Source organism: Glarea lozoyensis (assembly GCF_000409485.1).
Source record: "Glarea lozoyensis ATCC 20868 chromosome Unknown GLAREA2, whole genome shotgun sequence".
Classification (NCBI taxonomy): domain Eukaryota; kingdom Fungi; phylum Ascomycota; class Leotiomycetes; order Helotiales; family Helotiaceae; genus Glarea; species Glarea lozoyensis.
Window position 1 is genome coordinate 1 of NW_007360994.1, and position 19,535 is coordinate 19,535.

Genomic DNA, 19,535 nt, shown 5'->3' on the forward strand with positions numbered 1-19,535 from the left:
GGTGTTTTCTAATAGCTTTATTATTAATAAGAGCTATAGAATAAAGAGAATAAATAAGAATCTCTAGTTCTTTATTATATTCTAAGAAACTAGGTTCTAATTTATTAGTCTTAGTAGATTCTAAGACTTTAAAATCTTCTTCTTTATAGATAATAGAAGATATTTTTTAAGTAGTATATAACTAAGCTAAGTATAGGTATATAACTAGTCGAAATAAGCTATAATAGTTAAGATATATAGCTTTAAGTAGACGTAAATTATAGTAGTATATAACTAAGTTAAGTATAGATATATAACTAGTCGAAATAAGCTATAATAATAGAGATATATAGCTTTAAGTAGAGGTAAATAGATAGTATATATCTAAAATAAGTATAGATATATACTAGAGTATAGTAGTAGATAAATAGCTTTTATAAAGATATAGAGAAGTAGTATATAACTAAGATAAGTATAGAGATATAGCTTAAGTAAAGACTTAATTATAGTTAATAAAAATAAAAGTAGAAGGTAAGAAAGAAGGTTTATATAGACTTTCTCGAAGTTAGGTCACGTAACTCTTACTAAGCGAGGGTGTCGATCTAGAAGGTACTAGAAATACCTAGATATCTCTAGAATTTACTAGAATTTACCTAAATACTTATATAAACTTAAAACTCTCTACTATTTCCTCGAAACTTTAAATATTAATAACTTAAGAACTACTAGCCCGATTAGGCTATAACTCTAGATATAGTATATTTCTCTATAGTAGACTAATATAAGCTATAAAACTCGACTTAGAAAGTTTTTAGTTAAAGAGTTATTAGTTATCTTTATCTTTATAGACTTTTTACTTTACTAAAAGTAAATATATATATAACGTTAGTTATTATTTTATAATATTATAGTTCTGTTCTTTAGCTTTAAAATAAGCCTCTATACGTCTCTCTAGCTCTACTATAGAGTTAGTTATTAAGTATTCTTTATAACTCTAAGGCCTAACTCTAGAGTTATAGGCTCCGGCCGAGCTCTAACTTAAAACCCTTATAACTCGAGCTATATCTAACCGAATTAGGTAATTTTTAGTTCTATAGATAGCCCTTTAGCTATAGTATCTTATATAAAATTATTAGTATAGAGTCCTATAGTAGAAATCGAGAGTTCTAAGTACTTTAAGATAACTTAAAACTCTCTTAATAAAAATACTTAGAACTCTAAGAGAGTTCTAAGTTTACTAGATATAGATATCTTAAATCTAAGTAGTAGTAGAAGGGTAAATTAGAGGGTTACTTCGAATTCTAATATTTAGAAAACCTAATCTTCGACGTCTTTCTTAAGTAGTAGTAGTCTTTCTATACCTTCTTTCTATACTATTAAGTCTTAGTCGACTAACTAGTTTCTTTTTAGATACTATAATAAAGTTTAAAGGTAGTTAAAAGCTAAGATTATATAGTTATTATAATATAAACCGTAATTATATTACCTAAAGAGAGAGTAAAAGAGAAGAGAGGTAGTAGTAAATTACGTATATAGGCCTAAATTAATTAGAGGTAAAATTTATATAATATAAATCTTAATAAAAAAGGCTCGCGTATAATAATAGAGTAATCCGAAGTCGATTCTATAGTATATTAATATCTATATTATAAAATAATAAATTATAATTAATAGAGTTATAAGTTATTATTAAAGATAATAGTATAGTTTTTATACTATAGTAGTATACTACTTATATTATCTATATAGACCTAAATTATTTAGCGGTAGTTAGTAGCTATATTAAGAAGGTATTTTACTTAAGTATATCTACTTATATATAATAATAGAGTAATATAATATTAATCTAATACTAAATAGATATCTATATTAAAAGATAATAAACTTCGATTAATAGAGTTATAAGTTATTATTAAAGGTAATAGTATAGTTTTTATACTATAGTAGTATATAGATTACGTATATAGGCCTAAACTATTTATAAGTAATATTATAAATATATAATAACTTAATATAAATAAGTTATACGTAACTATAAGTTAGTTTCTAGGTAGATATAGTATATATTTAATATAATACTAAGTTATATCTAGTTATTTTTAGTATTAATTAAGACTTTAGTCGATAGAGTTTTAGTAGGGTTATAATGTCGACCCGAAGCCGCCTAGCCGTAAAGCCGCCGCTAAACGTATAGACTTAAAAAGTAAGAGTAGAAATATAAAAAACCTCGACTTATTACTCTTTACTAGAAATATATATAACTTTATAAGGTTAAGACTTTTCTAGAATCTTATTTTTTCCTAGGTTAGCTTAGTTAAATCTCTATATTTAATATATATTAAGTATATTATTTAAGAATAACTCTACCTCTTTTTAACCTACTATAAAAACAGGTCTCTAAAACCTACTTTTTTCTTATAGTAGCTAGGATTAAATTTTTGTAGTAGCCCTACTATAAGGCAAAACAATATCTAGAATTATAGGTAGTTTCGAAAGACTTACTAGTACCGTGCGAGTATGTAGAATATCTATCTACATAGTGTACCTATAGTATCTCTTCCTGCCGTCAGGGTATGTAATATCTCGTTTCGAAGTTTAATAGTGTCTTGGGTTTCTTTCGCGAGTTCATCTAACAGCACAAACTTTCCACTAGCATCCTAACCAGGCCTCTCATTTGATTTTGAATAAGATTAGACTTATAAAGTGAGTCGACATCGGATTAAGAAATTAACTACATTGTGGACTTGTGCGGAGTGATACCGTATCTTTTTCATTGGCATGAGCCAATAGAGTCTTTACAGTACTCTACGTTTATCGACGAGATACTTTGCTTCGTCCAAATGATTAGAAAATGTGGCCCCATCGAGAGGCATATTAAGATTGAATTTTCCATGTCCGGCAGTGGCTGATTGAGAGTTGACAGACTGCCCGTAAAGAAATTCTGTAACTGTGTCTAACGAGAAAAAAAAGAAAAGAGGTTGTAAATCTTGATTTTGTGTCCACCCGTCGATAGATTTACTTTTTAATATTCGAATGAGTGCCTGAACGTGATTGTCGATAAGCTCCAGGTTAGAACCTCTCCCTTGTTGAACTGCGGTCGGACAATCGCTCGTGAATGCTTCCATTTCAATCCTCGGGACGTGAAGATCCCTTCACCAAGAAGAGGCATAAATGCATTTGCACGTGTGGTACTGATGTCCCAATCGGCGCTAGAAGTGCTAAAGATAGCTTTGATATTTTCTAGATCGCGAGTCACTAGCATCTCGTAATAGAGGACCGGAACTCGAAGAGTATGTACATTCTTGCCGACTCTATCCATGGCCTCGACGATGAATTGCGGGCCTCGATCTTCTTTTGTCGCTTTTAATGACTCTTTAAGAACGGAAGTGCCGAGAAAATTGGTACTACGAAGAGTTGGTGGTGGAAAACATGCTCGCTTTGAAGCTTCTTCGCGGTATTGCTGTACTTTACGGAGGAAGCTCACGATCTTGTAAAGACCAAAACCAGAGAGTAAAGAAAGTAAATAAAATAAATACATGGTGGTTTGAAACATGAAGGAATCTGCTATTGTTGTAGCGGATATCGCCTTTGATTTCCGATGATGATTTTACTTGAGTGGCCGAGTTATAGAACAAGCTTGAGATAAAGAAACCAAGCAATTATAACTTGTATTTCTCGATGTGTGGCAGATTGTACTTTGAATACCCAAATCTTTAAGTGGGTAACCCTAAGCTATTCAATCAATGGGAGAAAATTGTCAAAACACCAAGCTGTTATGGACAATGAAATAATTCCACGGATTCGTGCGGGGATGACTGTCAGCGCGGGGTAAAGCTTATCAAAGACAAGCTCATCGTAAAGCTCTGAGTCCTGTAGATCAACACCCTTCCTTCAGCGTTTGGTTTCGACGAGTAAGTAATTTCTCACACAAATCGTCGTTCAGCGCCGCTGAAGCATGCAACCCTACCACGTCATAAGGACCGAGAGGTATTGTGTCTCTGACTCAGCTCCTGGGGCATGCACTGTGATGCTTCAGACTCGCCCTTAATAGCGACAATGTCATTGTGCAGAATGGAAATAGTCAATTGGGCGGTGTCGCAATCTGGCTAGAACGCGTGGAACATGATTGTCGTTATCATTAAATGTGAATTCTTTGACTCCGTCGTCTTTCATTGACATTTCGAGGTTAGCGGAGTAGTTGTCAAGCGGCTTAAGCCTAGTCACATTAGCCGCAGTAGCTCACTACAGTAGTGGCAGCTTCTAGCCCCTGTAGGTCTCATGTCAGCCGTTTTAGCATTACTCGACGTATTCTTTAAAAAAAAAAACACGGCACTTAGCTCCTTAGCTCCTTAGCAGCCCAGACTCGGAACGTAGCGGCTGTCAACGTCAACCAAACGTCAAGGCTAGGTGGGGAACGACTAAAGCGCGTGCAACAAAAGAACATCATTGCTTTAGCGCAGGAGATCATCGCCAGAGAAACAAGGCATTCCTTACCGGCAATCTTCTGTCAGCCATTTCAGGGTTTTCACCGCTGACTCTCAGCTAAGGGGAAACACAAGTGGGGCCTGAAATTTATCGGATAAGCAGATCCAAGACAAGATCCTCTTAGAGTGTAGAGTTCCAAGAAAACGGTGGGCAGCTCTACTTCTTACGCTAAAATAACTCCTAAATAAGTGGGTGACCAAGAAGCCCCGGTTTCCAAAGTCTCGGCCACCTACGTCGGCGTATAAACTCAATTTTAGCGACCCGACGTTATGGAATCAGGGCCATAAACTTTTGAAATGAGTTGAAGATCTTTTGAAGACCGCCGGATTTCTCTGTCAATTCAAAAGCCTATTCAACTCTTTCGAGGCAATTAGTCATATATCCCACCTCTCGTCCATCGAATCCGTACAAAACAGTTTAAAATCGCCCAGCATGCAATTTACGCGTATCACGGTCATTATTGCTGTCCTCAGCTCCTCTTTTGCTCTTCCATTGCTGGGTATCGAAAACACTTTGGTGAGTCTATCGCTTGACCTGATATGCGGAAAAGTTATCGAACAGAACTAAATGATATGTGAGGAAAAGAAAGAGTTAATTGGTACCGACATCGACATCGATGCGCTGAACAACCTTTGCTTGGGTATCGCAACCTGCAACCCTGTCACAGTTACGGAGGCAGGAACGAAATAGCAACGAAAGGACACACTGTTGGATTTGGGAATCGAATTGAATTTGTTTGATGGTAACGTGGCTGATGTTGGTTTGAGTCTGGAAGGGCTGAATAAATTATGTATAGCGAACGGGCGTTGTAATATTGGGATTTAAAGTTTGAAACAACATAGAGGAGAGAAAAAGGGAAAGTCCTTCACTGTTGGTTGTGTGCAAGAATTGTAAACGTGAAGAAGTCTGGGGCAAAACTCTTTGAGTTTTAGTTTGAATGGTTTTAATGAGAAAACCCTAACGCATGTAAATAATGTATTGGTTTTTGAATTTCGTGATTTGTTAATTGCCGGACACGTATCATTAAAATAAGGGACTACTTATCCGCAAAGATAAAAATATGTTACGCATAGCTGATGAATCGCAGGTCGCCCAAATCATAAATGGTCTATTGATAGTTATACTCTAACTTGCAAACTTGTGTGTCAATCTTTATTCTCATTGCTTCCCATTTCCCACAATACCCAACACCAATCATTCTGCTCGCTCATGAAACCTCGACTAATTTATTTCGGACTTTTCATTCATCTTCAGCTCACTCTCTTCATTTTCCAGCATACCCACTCTCAGACTGACTCCGTCTCTCGGCCGGAGTACTAGTCTCCACATTTTGAGGCTCTCTGGGTCCTCGACTGACTCGTCACGCGCGAACACAAAAGTGCTCAACAAGCAACACATGATGATTTTCATCTCAGTCTCGGCGAATTTGCGACCAACGCAACCTCTGGGACCCTGCAAGAACGTCATGAAAGCATTTGTCGTGTATGTTTCTGGCAAATGATCCCAGCGATCCGGGTCAAATTCGTTGGCTGTGGGACCCCAATACATTGGCAAACGATTGATAGCATTGGCAAGAACATAGATGACAGTTCCAGCCGGGACTTTGTAGTCGCCCAGCATATCATCTGCGATGGATTGTCGCACAGTCATTGGAATTGGAGGAATGTACCGCAGAGATTCACGGCACACATTGTCCAAATATGGAAGCTTGTCTGCATCTGCCTTTGCAAGTTCGGTTGGATCGTATCGAGTTTTTGGATCAAAGAGAAAGGGCATGTGTTGACGAACTTCATCACGAAGCTTTGATTGCATATCCAGTCGTTTTGACAGAAGATGGAGCGTCCAGGCAATTCCCGTTGCTGTTGTGTCGTGCCCAGCACCCAAGAAAGTCATAACTTGATCACGCATCGTCTGGAATGAAAGACCCTTTTCACCGGCTTCCTTCATCTTCAGGTTGTCTTTTGAAATAAGCGCAATGATATCCTTATGCTTGGAGTGTGCAGCTGCTTGGCCTTCTTTCTCGGTGATGATCTCTGTCGCCTTGTCGAGAATGATGTTACGTGCAGCCTCCATGTCCCGATTCATCTTGGCTGGAATATGCTTGGTCGAAGGAATAAATGCCTGGAGGCCATGAAGAATGCGAGAACCAATATCGAATGCAAATACGAGGCGGTAAGCCTCTCTGATAGGAACCTCTGGGTTCTCAAGAGAGTTGATGTCTGTGCCGAATCCTGCTTGTCCAATGATATCAAGAGTTGTGCGATTTAGCCATTCCAAAGCTTCGATACACTTCCTCGTAACGCCCGACTCCACCATCTCCTCTCGCCAAAGTTTTGAGAGAAGCAGCGCCTTTTCCCAAAATATTGGTTGGAGTGCACGAATGGACTGAATGGAGAAACCAGGTGTAAGAGCCTTGCGTTGGTGCACATGTTCTGAGCCCTCTGCGAGCAAGACACCCTCCCCCAATATACGTACCATCCACAACTTCGCGCGGACGGGTTTAGGATAGTTGTACGGATTCTTTACCGTCATCTGGTGTATGGCTTTGTCGTCTGCGATAGAAAGTCTCTCGGCCCCAAATGGGAAGAAGTATCGAATGATAGGGCCATGTTTTTCGTGCCAGGATCTCTGAGGCACTCCGCATTCAGTTGTAATGATTTCGAAGAATTGTCCCCAAAGAGGGTAGCAGGGTACCGTCGGAACATGTCGCAGCTCTGAAATGTAAAATGGATAAATGAAACACTGGTATATGGCAACGTATGCCGGAATAGTAGTAAGGTATATCCAGGGTAATATTTCAAAAAGAGAGTAGGATGTAGTCTTAGTGGTAATAAATGCCACAATCGTTGCAGCACCAACAAGGTGATAAGTTGAAAATGAGAAGGACATTTTGGAACTGTAGCTGAAGACAAATTGGTCGGATTTTTAGAGAGATGAAGGGGACCAAGTAGTAGACAAATAAAAATTGTCTCGGCTCCGGGCTGGAGCTCCATATTGATGCCGAGATTCAGGGACTTGGAAATATGAGTAGTAACTCATTTGCTGACATTTTTAGCATCGATTTTTTTGTTGGCTACCTGTCAAGTATGTGAAATGATCAGCATCAAAAATAAAGCTTTAAAGCTAAGAAAATGGCTTCTTTTGTGACCTGGGGATTTGCTGAATTGGTAAGGGAAAGCCAAGTACTGTGCCAACATCCTCCAGGCAGTGGACCACGGAATCCATGTTTGCTTATGGCTTGCTACACAAACCTAGCATTTAAAGATTAGCTTTGAGATCGCCGACCACGATGTAATACATCATGCAGGTCTCAAGCTTTGAATTGTTTTGCATGAGCGTTAATGTGTTCGGTAACGATCAGCAGAAGACCCGTTATTGGGTTGTTCCTCCGTAGCTATGATATTAAGGTTGGCCATGTGTAAGCTACTTCGAGCAGAAAAGTGGAATCTGAGTGGTGTATACAAAATACTGAGAACCCACTCTTGCCAAAACTAGCGAGATCTTATCTGCCGTGCACGCTAGTAAGTTGTTGCAGCACATCGGAAAACTTTCATCTCGATTGGGATGAACATCATAGTTCATTCTCTGATTGACCTAGAGTTCTGCTAACACTAAAGCACACCAATTGCGCAATTATTTAGAACCCGTCAAATCCCCTAAAGAGCCGCACCGAGAGTAAGGCTACTGTTGCATAAGCAGAATGGAGTGGAGGACTACCTTGGCACATGCAGCCTTGCTCATTAGTTTCACACATACGTCAAGAAAATCGGGACTCAGATCCATAATTTAACACTCTGTCGGAACATTGCGAGATTTCCAAGGGGGCCCAACCATACAGCGCTAGACAAACGAATTCTGAATGGCGGTACCGAATGACTTGCAATCGAGTTCAAGTCCAACTGTTCTCGGTAAGGGCGCTGTTTCAATCCTAGCCGGAGAACAGTAATACAAATTCGGAAAAGTATCAGGACCCTGTTAACTAAGATCACCATGACGGATGTAGTCGAAGAACCCCACCGAGGATAGGTGCCAGCCGAATCGTATCAAACAATAACTTGGCAATTCATCTCCAAAGATTTCCCTGGACTCCGAATTTTGTTCTAACTAATACTTCTTAACCCGTTCACAAATGACTGTGGCATAAAGAAAGACCAATCTTCTTACCATATCATCCTGTACTGTCATTCTCATTGAGCATTTTCCAAGGCTAGATATTGTCGTTTTGAAAATGTCACACTCCCCGGGACCATCTCATTGTTCTATGGTTCTTGCACCCATCAAGCTCAAAGATCTTTCACCATGGGCAACCTTCAACAAATTGTGGGCAGGGGTGATGGGCTATCCTGCGGAAGAATTCAGATTTGTGGCAGGAAAGACTCCGATGTCGACGCTCAGCGAGACGACGGTTGTTATAGCCATCTACCTCATCGTCGTGTTTGGGGGACGGGAGATTATGCGAAATCGAGAACCTTACAAACTCAACACGCTCTTCAAAATACACAATTTCATGCTGACAGCGGTCAGTGGGGCACTTCTCGTACTTTTCGCTGAGCAACTTCTCCCAACCCTATGGCGCCACGGTCTGTACGACAACATTTGCGGAGCAAGTGGTTGGACTCAGCCTCTCGTGGTTCTTTACTATGTATGTATTGTGACTTCATGGAACATAGCAGCTGACATGTTTTAGCTCAACTACCTGACGAAATACATTGAACTGATTGATACTGTGTTTTTAATGGTTAAGAAGAAGCAGCTGAGTGAGTAAAACTTTATCGTCGTACATAATAAACTGGCCTTAACATCTCTTGCAGCTTTTCTTCATTGTTACCACCACCCAGCAACTGCGTTACTTTGTTACACCCAGCTTTTGGGAAGTACTTCTGTGTCATGGGTTCCGATCACACTGAACTTGACAGTTCATGTTGTGATGTATTGGTATTATTTCCAGAGTGCTCGCGGTATTCGCGTTTCTTGGAAGCAATGGATAACACGTCTTCAAATTGCTCAATTCGTCATTGATCTAGGTAAAGGCTTGATTTCGCTGAAGGTAATAGGGGTGTCGCTGACATAACTCACAGGTTTTGTTTATTTCGCCTCTTGGGATTATTTCACGAGTACTTACGCACCGTTTCTTCCTCACGTCGGTACTTGTGCTGGCGAGCCTTGGGCTGCTATAGCCGGAGACACAATTTTAAGTTCTTATCTTGTGTTATTTATCTCATTCTACATCGCCACATATAAGGAATCTTCGAAACGCCGCTCGGCTGCAAGAATCGCGAAAAATGCTGAGAAGAGTTTGCAGGGAGCTGAAGTTCCCTCAGCGGAGAAGACAATTAATGTGGCCGCACAAGCGGTCAGTGCTGCAAAGACTGGAGCTCAGAACCTGGCTTCCGGTCAGCTTTTGCAAAAAGGTGTTTGATGGGGTTCGTGAAACATCCAGAACTATAATGCTGCGTTAGTATATTGGGAAATGGCATCAGATGGATGATGTAAAGTAGCTTATAATTGCATTCAAGAATGATTACTTAACTTCTGAGACTGCCTTCCATTAAAACATCACATTTCTCGGTACTGAATCAAAATTACCTGTTATCACAGACAATTACTTTATTAATCATCAATTCAGACCATCACGACGAGTTGAAATTAGCAATAGGCCCCGCGAGTAAATTGAACTATCCAATATTACTTCATTCTGGAGTCTATTGGTGATCGCTTGCCCTATCGTCCCGTTATCTTGCCTTGCTTGTGTCAGACTTAATGTTTCTTACCAGATTAGCGAAGCTGCTAGACGTTTCCACAAATATGCAGCCTGTACCACTCTAGCTTGTGGATATTGTTTTATCCTACCTAACCTGTCAGCTTGTGTCTACTCCGTCCACCCCTGAAGTATGTTGTGAGCCGTACTAGTGGCGGTCAAAAGCCGATGTGGCTTGTCGAAGGTGCGGTGTAGGCGGTACTACTTTTGCGGTCTATCTGTTGAAAATCTACTAGGGTGGGATGATCATTCTGCAATTAATCTTCCGGGTACAAGCTTACGTAGATCCGGCTTGTACTACCTGAGTACTTTAATGTCAAGGCCGTACTTCGCTTCATCTGGTTATCAGGAAACCAACTGCCTTAGGGTGGGGCAGACCCGTTTTCACGTAGTCTTTTACGGGAGGTAGAACAGCACTCCCGGTTCCCGTCACCACTCCCTACCCAACAGATGGATGGAAACTACCGATGCAGATCTGACAGAAATTTTGGAAGCGTGCATTGAAGTGACGTCGATAGCGGGAGGATGTAAAAGATAACCAACTTGGCGTTTGACCCTTCCGGAGCACCCCAATCTGGAAACATGTGAGAGAATGTGACTGAATGCAACAGCTCCATTCATGTATCGTCATCTAGTTATCTTCAACACAAATTCGGACTTGGCCAAGAATATCTTCCTAACTCACAGCACATCTTGCATAATTCCAGCCCCATCTACAAATACCTTCTAGACTATGGGTTCCCATTTATTATGGCAAAGATTAATTTTAGCCTTCACAGATTGATTCTTTAAGTAAACAGGCATCCATATCACTCCACATGACGAGTTTAAGCTAAGGTTCCTTCATCTACTTAGTTTTAGTCATATCTAGAGTTGACAGTTTCAGGACTAGCCTTCATTGCTACAAGATAGCTTGCAGTACTTATAATGAGGGTCCAATTGAATGGGAGCAAGCCAGATTTTCAACAAAGTTAATCTTAGCTTGGATATTGCCGCTCCCGAATCAGGGCGCTTTACCGCCATGTCATATTCTAACAGCGTTCGATATACGTACGAATATCCCCAGACCCAGAATATTCAAGCGTCGACCATCGAAGTTTGGTACATAACTTAATTCGCTTCCAGCTCAACGATTTAATGTCCGCACCAAAGCAGCATTAGCACCGGAATGCAACTGGTGGCAAAGCGCCTCAGTTTGGTACGCTTGCAGATATCGAAAATAATCGGTTTGTTGGGCGAGCGTGTACTGAGCAAGGTGCTGGCGAGCCATCTCTTTTTGCTGCCGATCGTTGTGCTCTTCTTGTTGCTTGATGGCGTATGCTCGAGCGTATTCTGGGCCCCAGTACATTGCTTGCATCAGTTCTTGTTCTGCTTGTGCTGCCTCTAATCTCTTGCGAAGGTGTGCGACTTCCTGTGACACTGCAAGTCGCTCCTCGAAGGCTCGTTTGCTGGCTTCATATATTTGCAAGTTTCTATAGATGATCATATCTTTCTTGTATCGAAGGTTGGCCATGCGGTGCTCAAGCTCTACATATTCTTGCTCTAATTGTTCTTCTGTAACAGGCTCGCCGCCATGTTTGGTTTCAAGGTATGTGAAGACTCCATCCTAATTCACCGTTAGCGGAACGTTCCATCAAGGTCACATGAATCCTACGTTTGTGAAGACTTCTTCGTCGGAAGCTGTGGACGAGGTCGACGTGGACAAGCTTTTCGATTTTAAACTATCGGATCTGGTCGCGAAGGCATGCTCATCGAGATCGAGTGCCGTCTGGGCATAGCTTCGCTGGAAATATGCTGGCTGTCTCACCAGATCAACAAAACCTGTTCGTATTAGCAAGAACCATGGCGCGAGAAATTTGGTAATTTGCATACCGTGAGAGCTCTGTATAAGAGCAGGGCTGCTTTCAACCGAGTATTCCCCTGACATGATGCTTCCTGTATCATGATCTACTTGAACCATTGGCATGATCTTAGATGGCATTGCCTTTAGGGCGTCTTCAAAGGTCTGAGCAGGAAGGCCCTCCTATTCAATTCAGTGAGTGTTGTGTATGTTGTGGAATGGAGTAATAAAACTTACCGAAGGCTTGGAGATTTTAGACTCATACTTGTCACCTTTGACCGCACCAGCTGCCCAGCGCGCAAACGTAGCTGCAGAAATACGAAAGTGCCGAGGGTCACCTTCACCATCTTGGCTGTCGTCGACATCAGAAACATACCCTTTGTAAAACTCATCCTCCTCCTCAGCTGTGAGAACTTTCGGGGCCTGCACTTCAAACTCATTCAACCAAGAAAGATCTGTTTCAGAGTTTTGACAACCAGATGGATTGTAATATGCGTTGTAGAGCTGTTCTTGGCTCTCTGGGTCGACCCATTTATCGTTGATCCGGAGATACCCAAAGTTGGACCATACGTCTTTTCCTTGGTAATGATTTCTGCTGGCTTTGGGAGGGTTTTGGAGCTTAAACTGTAGAAAGTTGGAACGAGAATCGTCATGAGGTCCCGAGGACGAATAGCCACTGTCATTTGGCTTTGATAACTCCGCCGAAGGTAAACAATCTGCTGCCACAGTGAGAGGATCCCAGAAATACTGTGTGCCCTTTGCCAATCTTGCAGCCATCAGTATTATCACAACTATGAGTAGGAGGGATCTTACCCTTCCATGGGGGCTGATTTCAAGATCAAAGGGAGTACTAGCCGACGATGGTGTAGAACTCGCGACATGGCAGGGTAAAGAGCATCGTGGAGCGGATCGGCTTGTTTGACTTTCGGTCCCCGCATGTGGGCGTATGCAAATAGTGTACTAGGAGTTACAGGTATCCGTGGATACTTGTAGAATGGATCGATCGGGTCCAGTTGTGTTAGGTGGTCCATCTCTTTCGTGGGCCTTTTGGTCAAAGCCTTCGACACCGTTTGAGACAGCTACGGAATGCTCATTCTTTGGAATATCATGTGGTGTATCCGGTTTTTCAATATGTTCAGACCACTTGCTCGCGCATAGATCTTAGGAATATCTGGCGTTGAGTGACTGAAAATCGAGATCGACCTCAGGTTAACTTGGTGGAAGAATTGTGAACCTAAGAATGGTAGGCTGAAGGGAAACAATAGCGTAGCCACTGACTATCGTTTATACTGCCAAGCCTAGAATATTGACTAGTGATGTGAATTTTGCAGATCTTTGAGGTGAATTATCACCTACCTAGTTACTTTCACAAACGAAGATAATAAGCGAATCTTCCATCTTAGAGAGTGGCCAGCCAACAGAGAGACCTGGCAATTAGCTTGATATGAAAAACAGCGCTTTCATTTGACAAGATGTTAGGATATGGGGATTTGTGACTACATGTTATTCTATCTGTCTTTGGTTGGAGGTTATCTAATGCTATTCTTTAGTAAACTGGCTTTTAATGATGTCAAGTAAAGCGCACACATCTCAGGAAACCTTTATACCATATGCTCTAAGTAAAGTTTTTTTTCTGTCAGACAACTATTTGAACCAAACACCTATTTCACACAATCTCGATTTATTGCCCTTTAATTACGGGGTTCGACAGTGGGATTCTCTCGCTCAGTATGATGTTCAGGACGAAATGTGTAAAGAATGCTACAGTAGACGTGGATAACACCTCAAAAGTTCTTCACATTGATACACTGGACTCAGACGGGATTATTTGGATACAGTCAAACCTAAAATTTCAAGCCAAGAATACCTGGTTGAAAGACCGAACAACAATGACTTACGACCAACCGAAGTACCTGCTCATCCTCAATCCATGCAAAATTGGCCTCTGCTGAAGGTGGAAACTTGTTCTGCCTGAATAGAATCGCTGTGATGATTACCTTCATTATCGCCTCCAATATTGGAGAATTGGATACCGCATTTCTATGCTGTCGAGACAAGGAATGATAGTTTCTAATGCATTCTCTACATCAAATTGCGGAGGCTCATGTTCGTAGTTTTCGGGACTCAAATCAAATTCCTTCGAGAACTGATGCCTGAATTCTTCAAACACTACATCATCCGATGCAGAATGGGTGCAGTTGTTGAAGAACTCATCGTCAAAGATATAGGATCGGATCAGTCGAAAGATGAATTCGAGTACCTCGATCTGAGGAAGAAGGTAGGATGCATTCAAAGCTCTTCGGAGAATTCCTCTATAATGACCTTCATTATGAGCACATACAGTCTGCTGCAGATTTAGCGACACTATAAACACTGGGTGAGCGATTAACTTACGAATATTACTTCTGCTTTGGGCTGAAGAAGGTATCCAGCAGTTGTGGTCGCAGATCTGAAGACGTGGTATTCGCCGAGGATCTGCTTGTTGCTAAACACGCTGAGACCTGTTACGCGGTGCTTGGGCAGTGGGCGTCGTGTATCCGGATTTAGATCTGGCTGGAACAGGCTCAAACTCCCATACATCGAGAATGCCTTTTGGCGAAATTGCTCTGCGGAAACGACTGTCCATGGGTTTATTGGCATTATGGGATCCTTCTCATATACATACTGAAGTGGCAGATTGTGGTAAGCCAGTCGCTGCGACGCCGGGAAGTTCATACATTGATGCGCATGGTCATACGCATTAGCAAGAAGACAAGCAACGGAGCAGTATCTGATGTTGCAAAGAGGTCCACAGCCTGGGCACAACACTAGAGGAGCAGATAATGTGGCAAACCCTGACTCGAGACAGAGAGAGCATCTAAATGCTGTATGAGCTGTCCGAGGCCGCTTTCGAAAGCCTGATAGGGGTCTCGGTTCGACTCTGTCACGTATCGCCATCGTATTATGATTATTAGTTGTAGGCTGCAAGTCGCTCACATCTCCATTAATAACTTTCTGGGCGGAGGGAGGGAGCGTGCCATTTTCTATGTTGCTAGGATATATAGCCTCTTGGTTCCAGCCATCGGATGGACAATGTGAACCTGTCAAAGAGTTTTCATCCTCTCCAGATGCCGGCCCAACTTTTGAGTCTTCGCTTATGGCGGTGGAGTGATGATCTGGTTTATCAACCTGTTCGCGACCAGAACTCGGGGAGACCGGGATCGACGTACACAGCTGCCCCAAAGAAGCCAGATTAGAGCCGTTATCAATGTCATTTTCGGACGTGCACTGATTTTCGCAGTTAGGGCCTGGGGGAAGCGGATACTCCTTCGTATTCTGGACGTCGTGACACGGGCGAATGTTATTCGATATTGTGTTGGTAGAAGCGATATCCATATGGTTTCGAGTGGGGGATACTGAATAGTTGCGGGCTGTTTCTGGCGATTTGCAGCCATGAGGAGCTACAACTTCCTCGACCGAGACCGGATGCTTGGACGTTGATGGAGATGTATTAAGGTCATCAATCTTCTCCTCAGCCTTGACAAGTCCTGTACGGAACGGCTGTTCATTTGTTTTCTCTGAGTGTCGGACAGTTACATGCGAAATAGGCGCAGAAGCCTCTAACGGCCTGTCATCCGTGATAATGTCAGCTGATGTGTTGGGGCTTTCACAAGAGACAGGGCTAACAGTGTCATCGTTGAATATTGCACTTTTATGCGATGTCGCTTTCTTTTGCTCGCTTTCCTTGCTAATGACCAACATTTGATGCTCTATACGGCAAGGAACCGAAACCACATCATCTGCTGTACTCGACACTACCGAAGATGCCTTTCCAGATGTCTTGAGAGCTATCTCATCTTTGCCAGAGAGATGACCTTTAGAATCACTCTTAGGTATGTTTTGACATGTTTGAGGATGGTTGTTCCTGGGAGGCTTGAGTGTCTTACTGTGACAAGTTTCTGCAGGCCGTTTTATTGTTGTACTTGGACTGGGGCCAAGTGCAGGAAAGTCTTCGGGTGATACAACTTTGGTGGTGATGTCTTTTGTTTGTAGCTTTTGGTGGTTATTCTTCGGCGACTGAGAAGTTTGACTATGACTAGCTGACGCCTGATTCTGAACAGCCCTTGGTCCCATGGGTGGTTGCACTTTGAAGTTTCCACTGGCGCTTTGAGAATTCTTTTTAATGACGAGAGGTGTTACGGGTGCTTTGGTTTTTATTGAAATCTTATGCTACCTCGTTAGTTTACGTTATACTGCAGTAGCTAGGGCTGAGTACTTACCGTGCTACTCTGAACCGGCTGCGAGCGTTGACCATTGTGAGTACTACGGTTGATGGCATCTCCTTGGCCTGAGGGTTTTCTCTGGGATTTGGGCTTTACAATCTCCCACTTCGGTTCAGATAAGCTGTCACCAGAGACGTCTTTGATATTCAAAGAAGGCGCTGGGGGACCGAAGTTTGAGAGGCTATTGTCACTTCCCATAGGCTGCTCAGCTTTCGTCAGTAACGTTTTGCGGTCAGTAATTATTGTTGAATGATCTGTGTCGGTACCACCTCCATTTTCATCGTCCACAGTATTGTTCTCCTGTTTGGAAGTTACTCTGGCGCGGGGTTTCTTTTTCTTCGCATCCTTCGATTTTTGATGATTCTTGCAAGTCTTTGCTTTCGTGTTCGATTCCAGGGCGTCGGTGGGGCTATGCTTTTTAAGCACAGCATCAAAGTCAACAAACTCTGACGTTGATAATCGTATGGTTGGAACGCGGGAATCAGAGGTGGTATTTGCTGACACCTCATTGTATTGCTTCTCGCTGCGGAATGAAACGATATTCCTAAAGGGCGAGTCTCTCACCCAAGAAAACTGATCTGTTCGGTAGACCTTGACACCAGAAGGCAACGGCTTTCTAGCCACACATGCCTCTTCAAGTACGTTCGCTATGGCGCAGTCTTGCAAGAAGCATATTAGACTTTTGTCCTCAATTGGCCTTTCTCTTAGAACCTCAGAGAACGCCCCAGTGGAGAATCGAATGGTAACATGGGGCACGTTTTCTGGTTTCTGCGAATTGGTAGCGGACTCCTCATGGACGCTATCCCCGCAATTGTTCACAATACCATCTTCGAGCTCCCTGGTAGTTGGGGTTGGGTTTTGTTCTCGCGTGTCTTCATTGATGTCTTCTGGGACAGGCAGACCGCCAAAGAAAGCTCTGGCTAATTTGCTGAATTCGGGAGCTTGAGGCGCTTGATAATTGACGGGATGCAATGCATCTGTAAAAATTAGCTTCGATCACTTGTGCCTATAGGTATATGTGGGCTTACTATTAATTTGATCAAATGCAATTCGACGCCGGTTCCATGAACTCATAGTAGTGGTGTAGCTTTCGTGGTCGGCCCAGGTACCTCGAAGTTTGTAAGGACATAATACTGCGCTGCTGAGTCGAGAGTTTCTCAGTGGGAGCTGAGAGTGGCGTGCTGAGATACTGAAAACCCGAGTGTTGAAGCCCTTCAGGAACATTAGTCAATTAGAACAGGGGGTCAAAATACCAAAGGACTGTCTTACCTCATTCCACGACACACTGTCCGTAGCTCGTTGTCCCGACGGGTTCTTTAAGTTTTCCCGGGGATGGGTGAGAGGAAATGATGTCAAAAGACCATGAGCGGCGGGATCCATATCTTCTAGCGCAGGTATAATTTGTAGATGAGACAGAAGTTTGTAGAAGGCTCGCTCATCAAATTGGCCGTTGTCGAGCGACTGGGCTCTCCCAGCTTCTGCAAGAAAATCAGCGACGTGGCTGGATCGAGATGTTGCGGCAGGAACGATCAAGTTGCCCAACCGTAGTAGAAGAAATTGTGCTTCACCAGCCTCTCCCGCAAGCACAATAGTTGATATCAAGTTGGAATGAGGTTTGGTACCAAAGAAGCGCTTGATTGTTGTTGAATCTGGTGACGATGAAGATCTATCACACCTAAATTCTGTCAGACAATGTACGTCGTTCTGCCTCAACGGATGCAATTGTGGTTAAATGTGCTGCCGAGCAGCAGATAGAAAAAGGTACATGCCGAGAAGACAATGGACCAGACATACCGTGGCTTTCGAATGGCGAGGGAATTCCACGCATCCCAGCTGTCCAGTTCAACAGGTATCTGTGGGCGACCGATATGGCTCACAGCACTATCAGGGGCTGTTTCTATGCTAGCAAACGATCGGTTCTGGTGTTCTTGCGATTTTGTATCTCGTTGGGGGAGGAAGATCAAGTCGTCACTTTCGTCTTTGTGCGTCTTTGCAGATGATGAATTTCGATTTCCCAAAGGAGTTCTAGTCGCTTCGTCGAGATCGATCAGGCCGTCATTCTCGTCGTCCTCACCTTCGGCCTTGGGGGGTGGATTTTTGTACCGCGGAAGGCCTAGAAAGAACGCATTAGATTTGTGTAGCAAGTCTCCCGATTTGCCTTTTTGCTCTATCTTCTGTGTGTCCTGAGGAGACGTCAGAGAGCATTGCCCATATGAAAACAGCGAGCTGTAGTCTGGGCCACTCATAGCGTGTGTGCTTGAAAGCTGATGGGAAAACAACCGGCGTTCCGTAATAAAATTTGATTTTGCACAAACGACAGTGGGACATTTCAGTCATTAACAAAGGCTTAGAAAAGATACACACTTCCATGTTTTCCCATACTGCATTCGCTGTTCAAATTATCGACGCAAAGAGCTACCGGTAAATATGGAAGCCTACAACTAGCAGATGTAGAAGTCAAAACGAGTGTGCTATAGTTCGCGTGACTTTTCGTGGACTGAGGCCATTTTACAACGGACCTGAAGGTGATGGCCTGGGGTGATAAAGTGAGGGCCCTTAATGACGCGGAATTTCTACGCTCCTCGAACCGAGGCCAAGGTAGGTTTGTAACAATTCACTGCAACGTCGAGGAAATTACGAATTGAGATCTTGAATAGCAATACAGTAAGCACAATTCTCTTGGTAAGGGGGTCAAACTTCACCATATGTACTTAGGTACAGAATGCAAATACTGCCTATAAATCATGGTGTGACAATAACCTGGCGTGGCCTTGATAAGCACCTAGAAAGACCGATGGGTTCAAGATAAATTCGTCTAAGAATCATTGAAATAGATCGATAAGCTAAAGTAAATTAGAACAATACTTGGGTATCATTGATGCAAGCAATCACGTACCCTCAATTCCTCAGGATGACGAAAATACGTGAAATTATCGACTAATTGTATCACAAAAGATATCTAACCACCAGAATCACGCAGAGAGTGTTTCCTATGTTAATCTGTAGGGGATAATTGTGTACCTAGGTAGGTGGGATAGCGAATCTTGAGGTGCCATAAGGGTGAACTGGACGTTGAAATCCGCTGCTCTAGCTTTCCAGAAGTCCTCCAAACAGGTTATTATCCTTTCTTTGAATATTCAACAAAATCAGAGTATACAGAGAACTTTTGAGAATTATAGTATGGAAGAAAGCATACTTGGCAAATACATGG

General features: G+C 42.4%; 5 protein-coding genes across 5 annotated transcripts; 1 reads left to right on the forward strand and 4 right to left on the reverse strand.

The window, feature by feature from the left end:
• Positions 1-3,001: 3,001 nt before the first annotated feature.
• GLAREA_03307 (Cytochrome P450) lies at positions 3,002-3,517 on the reverse strand (the record flags this gene model as incomplete). Its single annotated transcript, XM_008083560.1, has 1 exon — positions 3,002-3,517. One exon carries the CDS (start codon positions 3,515-3,517, stop codon positions 3,002-3,004), a length of 516 nt encoding a protein of 171 aa, XP_008081751.1.
• A 2,168-nt stretch (positions 3,518-5,685) lies between these two features.
• On the reverse strand, positions 5,686-7,353 carry GLAREA_03308 (Cytochrome P450; the record flags this gene model as incomplete). Its single annotated transcript, XM_008083561.1, has 1 exon — positions 5,686-7,353. The coding sequence occupies one exon, from the start codon at positions 7,351-7,353 to the stop codon at positions 5,686-5,688; it is 1,668 nt and encodes a 555-aa protein (XP_008081752.1).
• Positions 7,354-8,692: 1,339 nt separating this feature from the next.
• On the forward strand, positions 8,693-9,883 carry GLAREA_03309 (uncharacterized protein; the record flags this gene model as incomplete). The annotated part of the gene is made up of 4 exons (XM_008083562.1): positions 8,693-9,106; positions 9,152-9,221; positions 9,381-9,488; positions 9,543-9,883. 4 exons carry the CDS (start codon positions 8,693-8,695, stop codon positions 9,881-9,883), a joined length of 933 nt encoding a protein of 310 aa, XP_008081753.1.
• A 1,465-nt stretch (positions 9,884-11,348) lies between these two features.
• On the reverse strand, positions 11,349-13,093 carry GLAREA_03310 (uncharacterized protein; the record flags this gene model as incomplete). Its single annotated transcript, XM_008083563.1, has 5 exons — positions 11,349-11,828; positions 11,877-12,043; positions 12,095-12,245; positions 12,300-12,828; positions 12,876-13,093. The coding sequence occupies 5 exons, from the start codon at positions 13,091-13,093 to the stop codon at positions 11,349-11,351; spliced, it is 1,545 nt and encodes a 514-aa protein (XP_008081754.1).
• A 971-nt stretch (positions 13,094-14,064) lies between these two features.
• On the reverse strand, positions 14,065-18,570 carry GLAREA_03311 (uncharacterized protein; the record flags this gene model as incomplete). Its single annotated transcript, XM_008083564.1, has 6 exons — positions 14,065-14,406; positions 14,457-16,271; positions 16,322-17,301; positions 17,353-17,536; positions 17,594-17,999; positions 18,119-18,570. The coding sequence occupies 6 exons, from the start codon at positions 18,568-18,570 to the stop codon at positions 14,065-14,067; spliced, it is 4,179 nt and encodes a 1,392-aa protein (XP_008081755.1).
• Between the last annotated feature and the right edge of the window lie 965 nt (positions 18,571-19,535).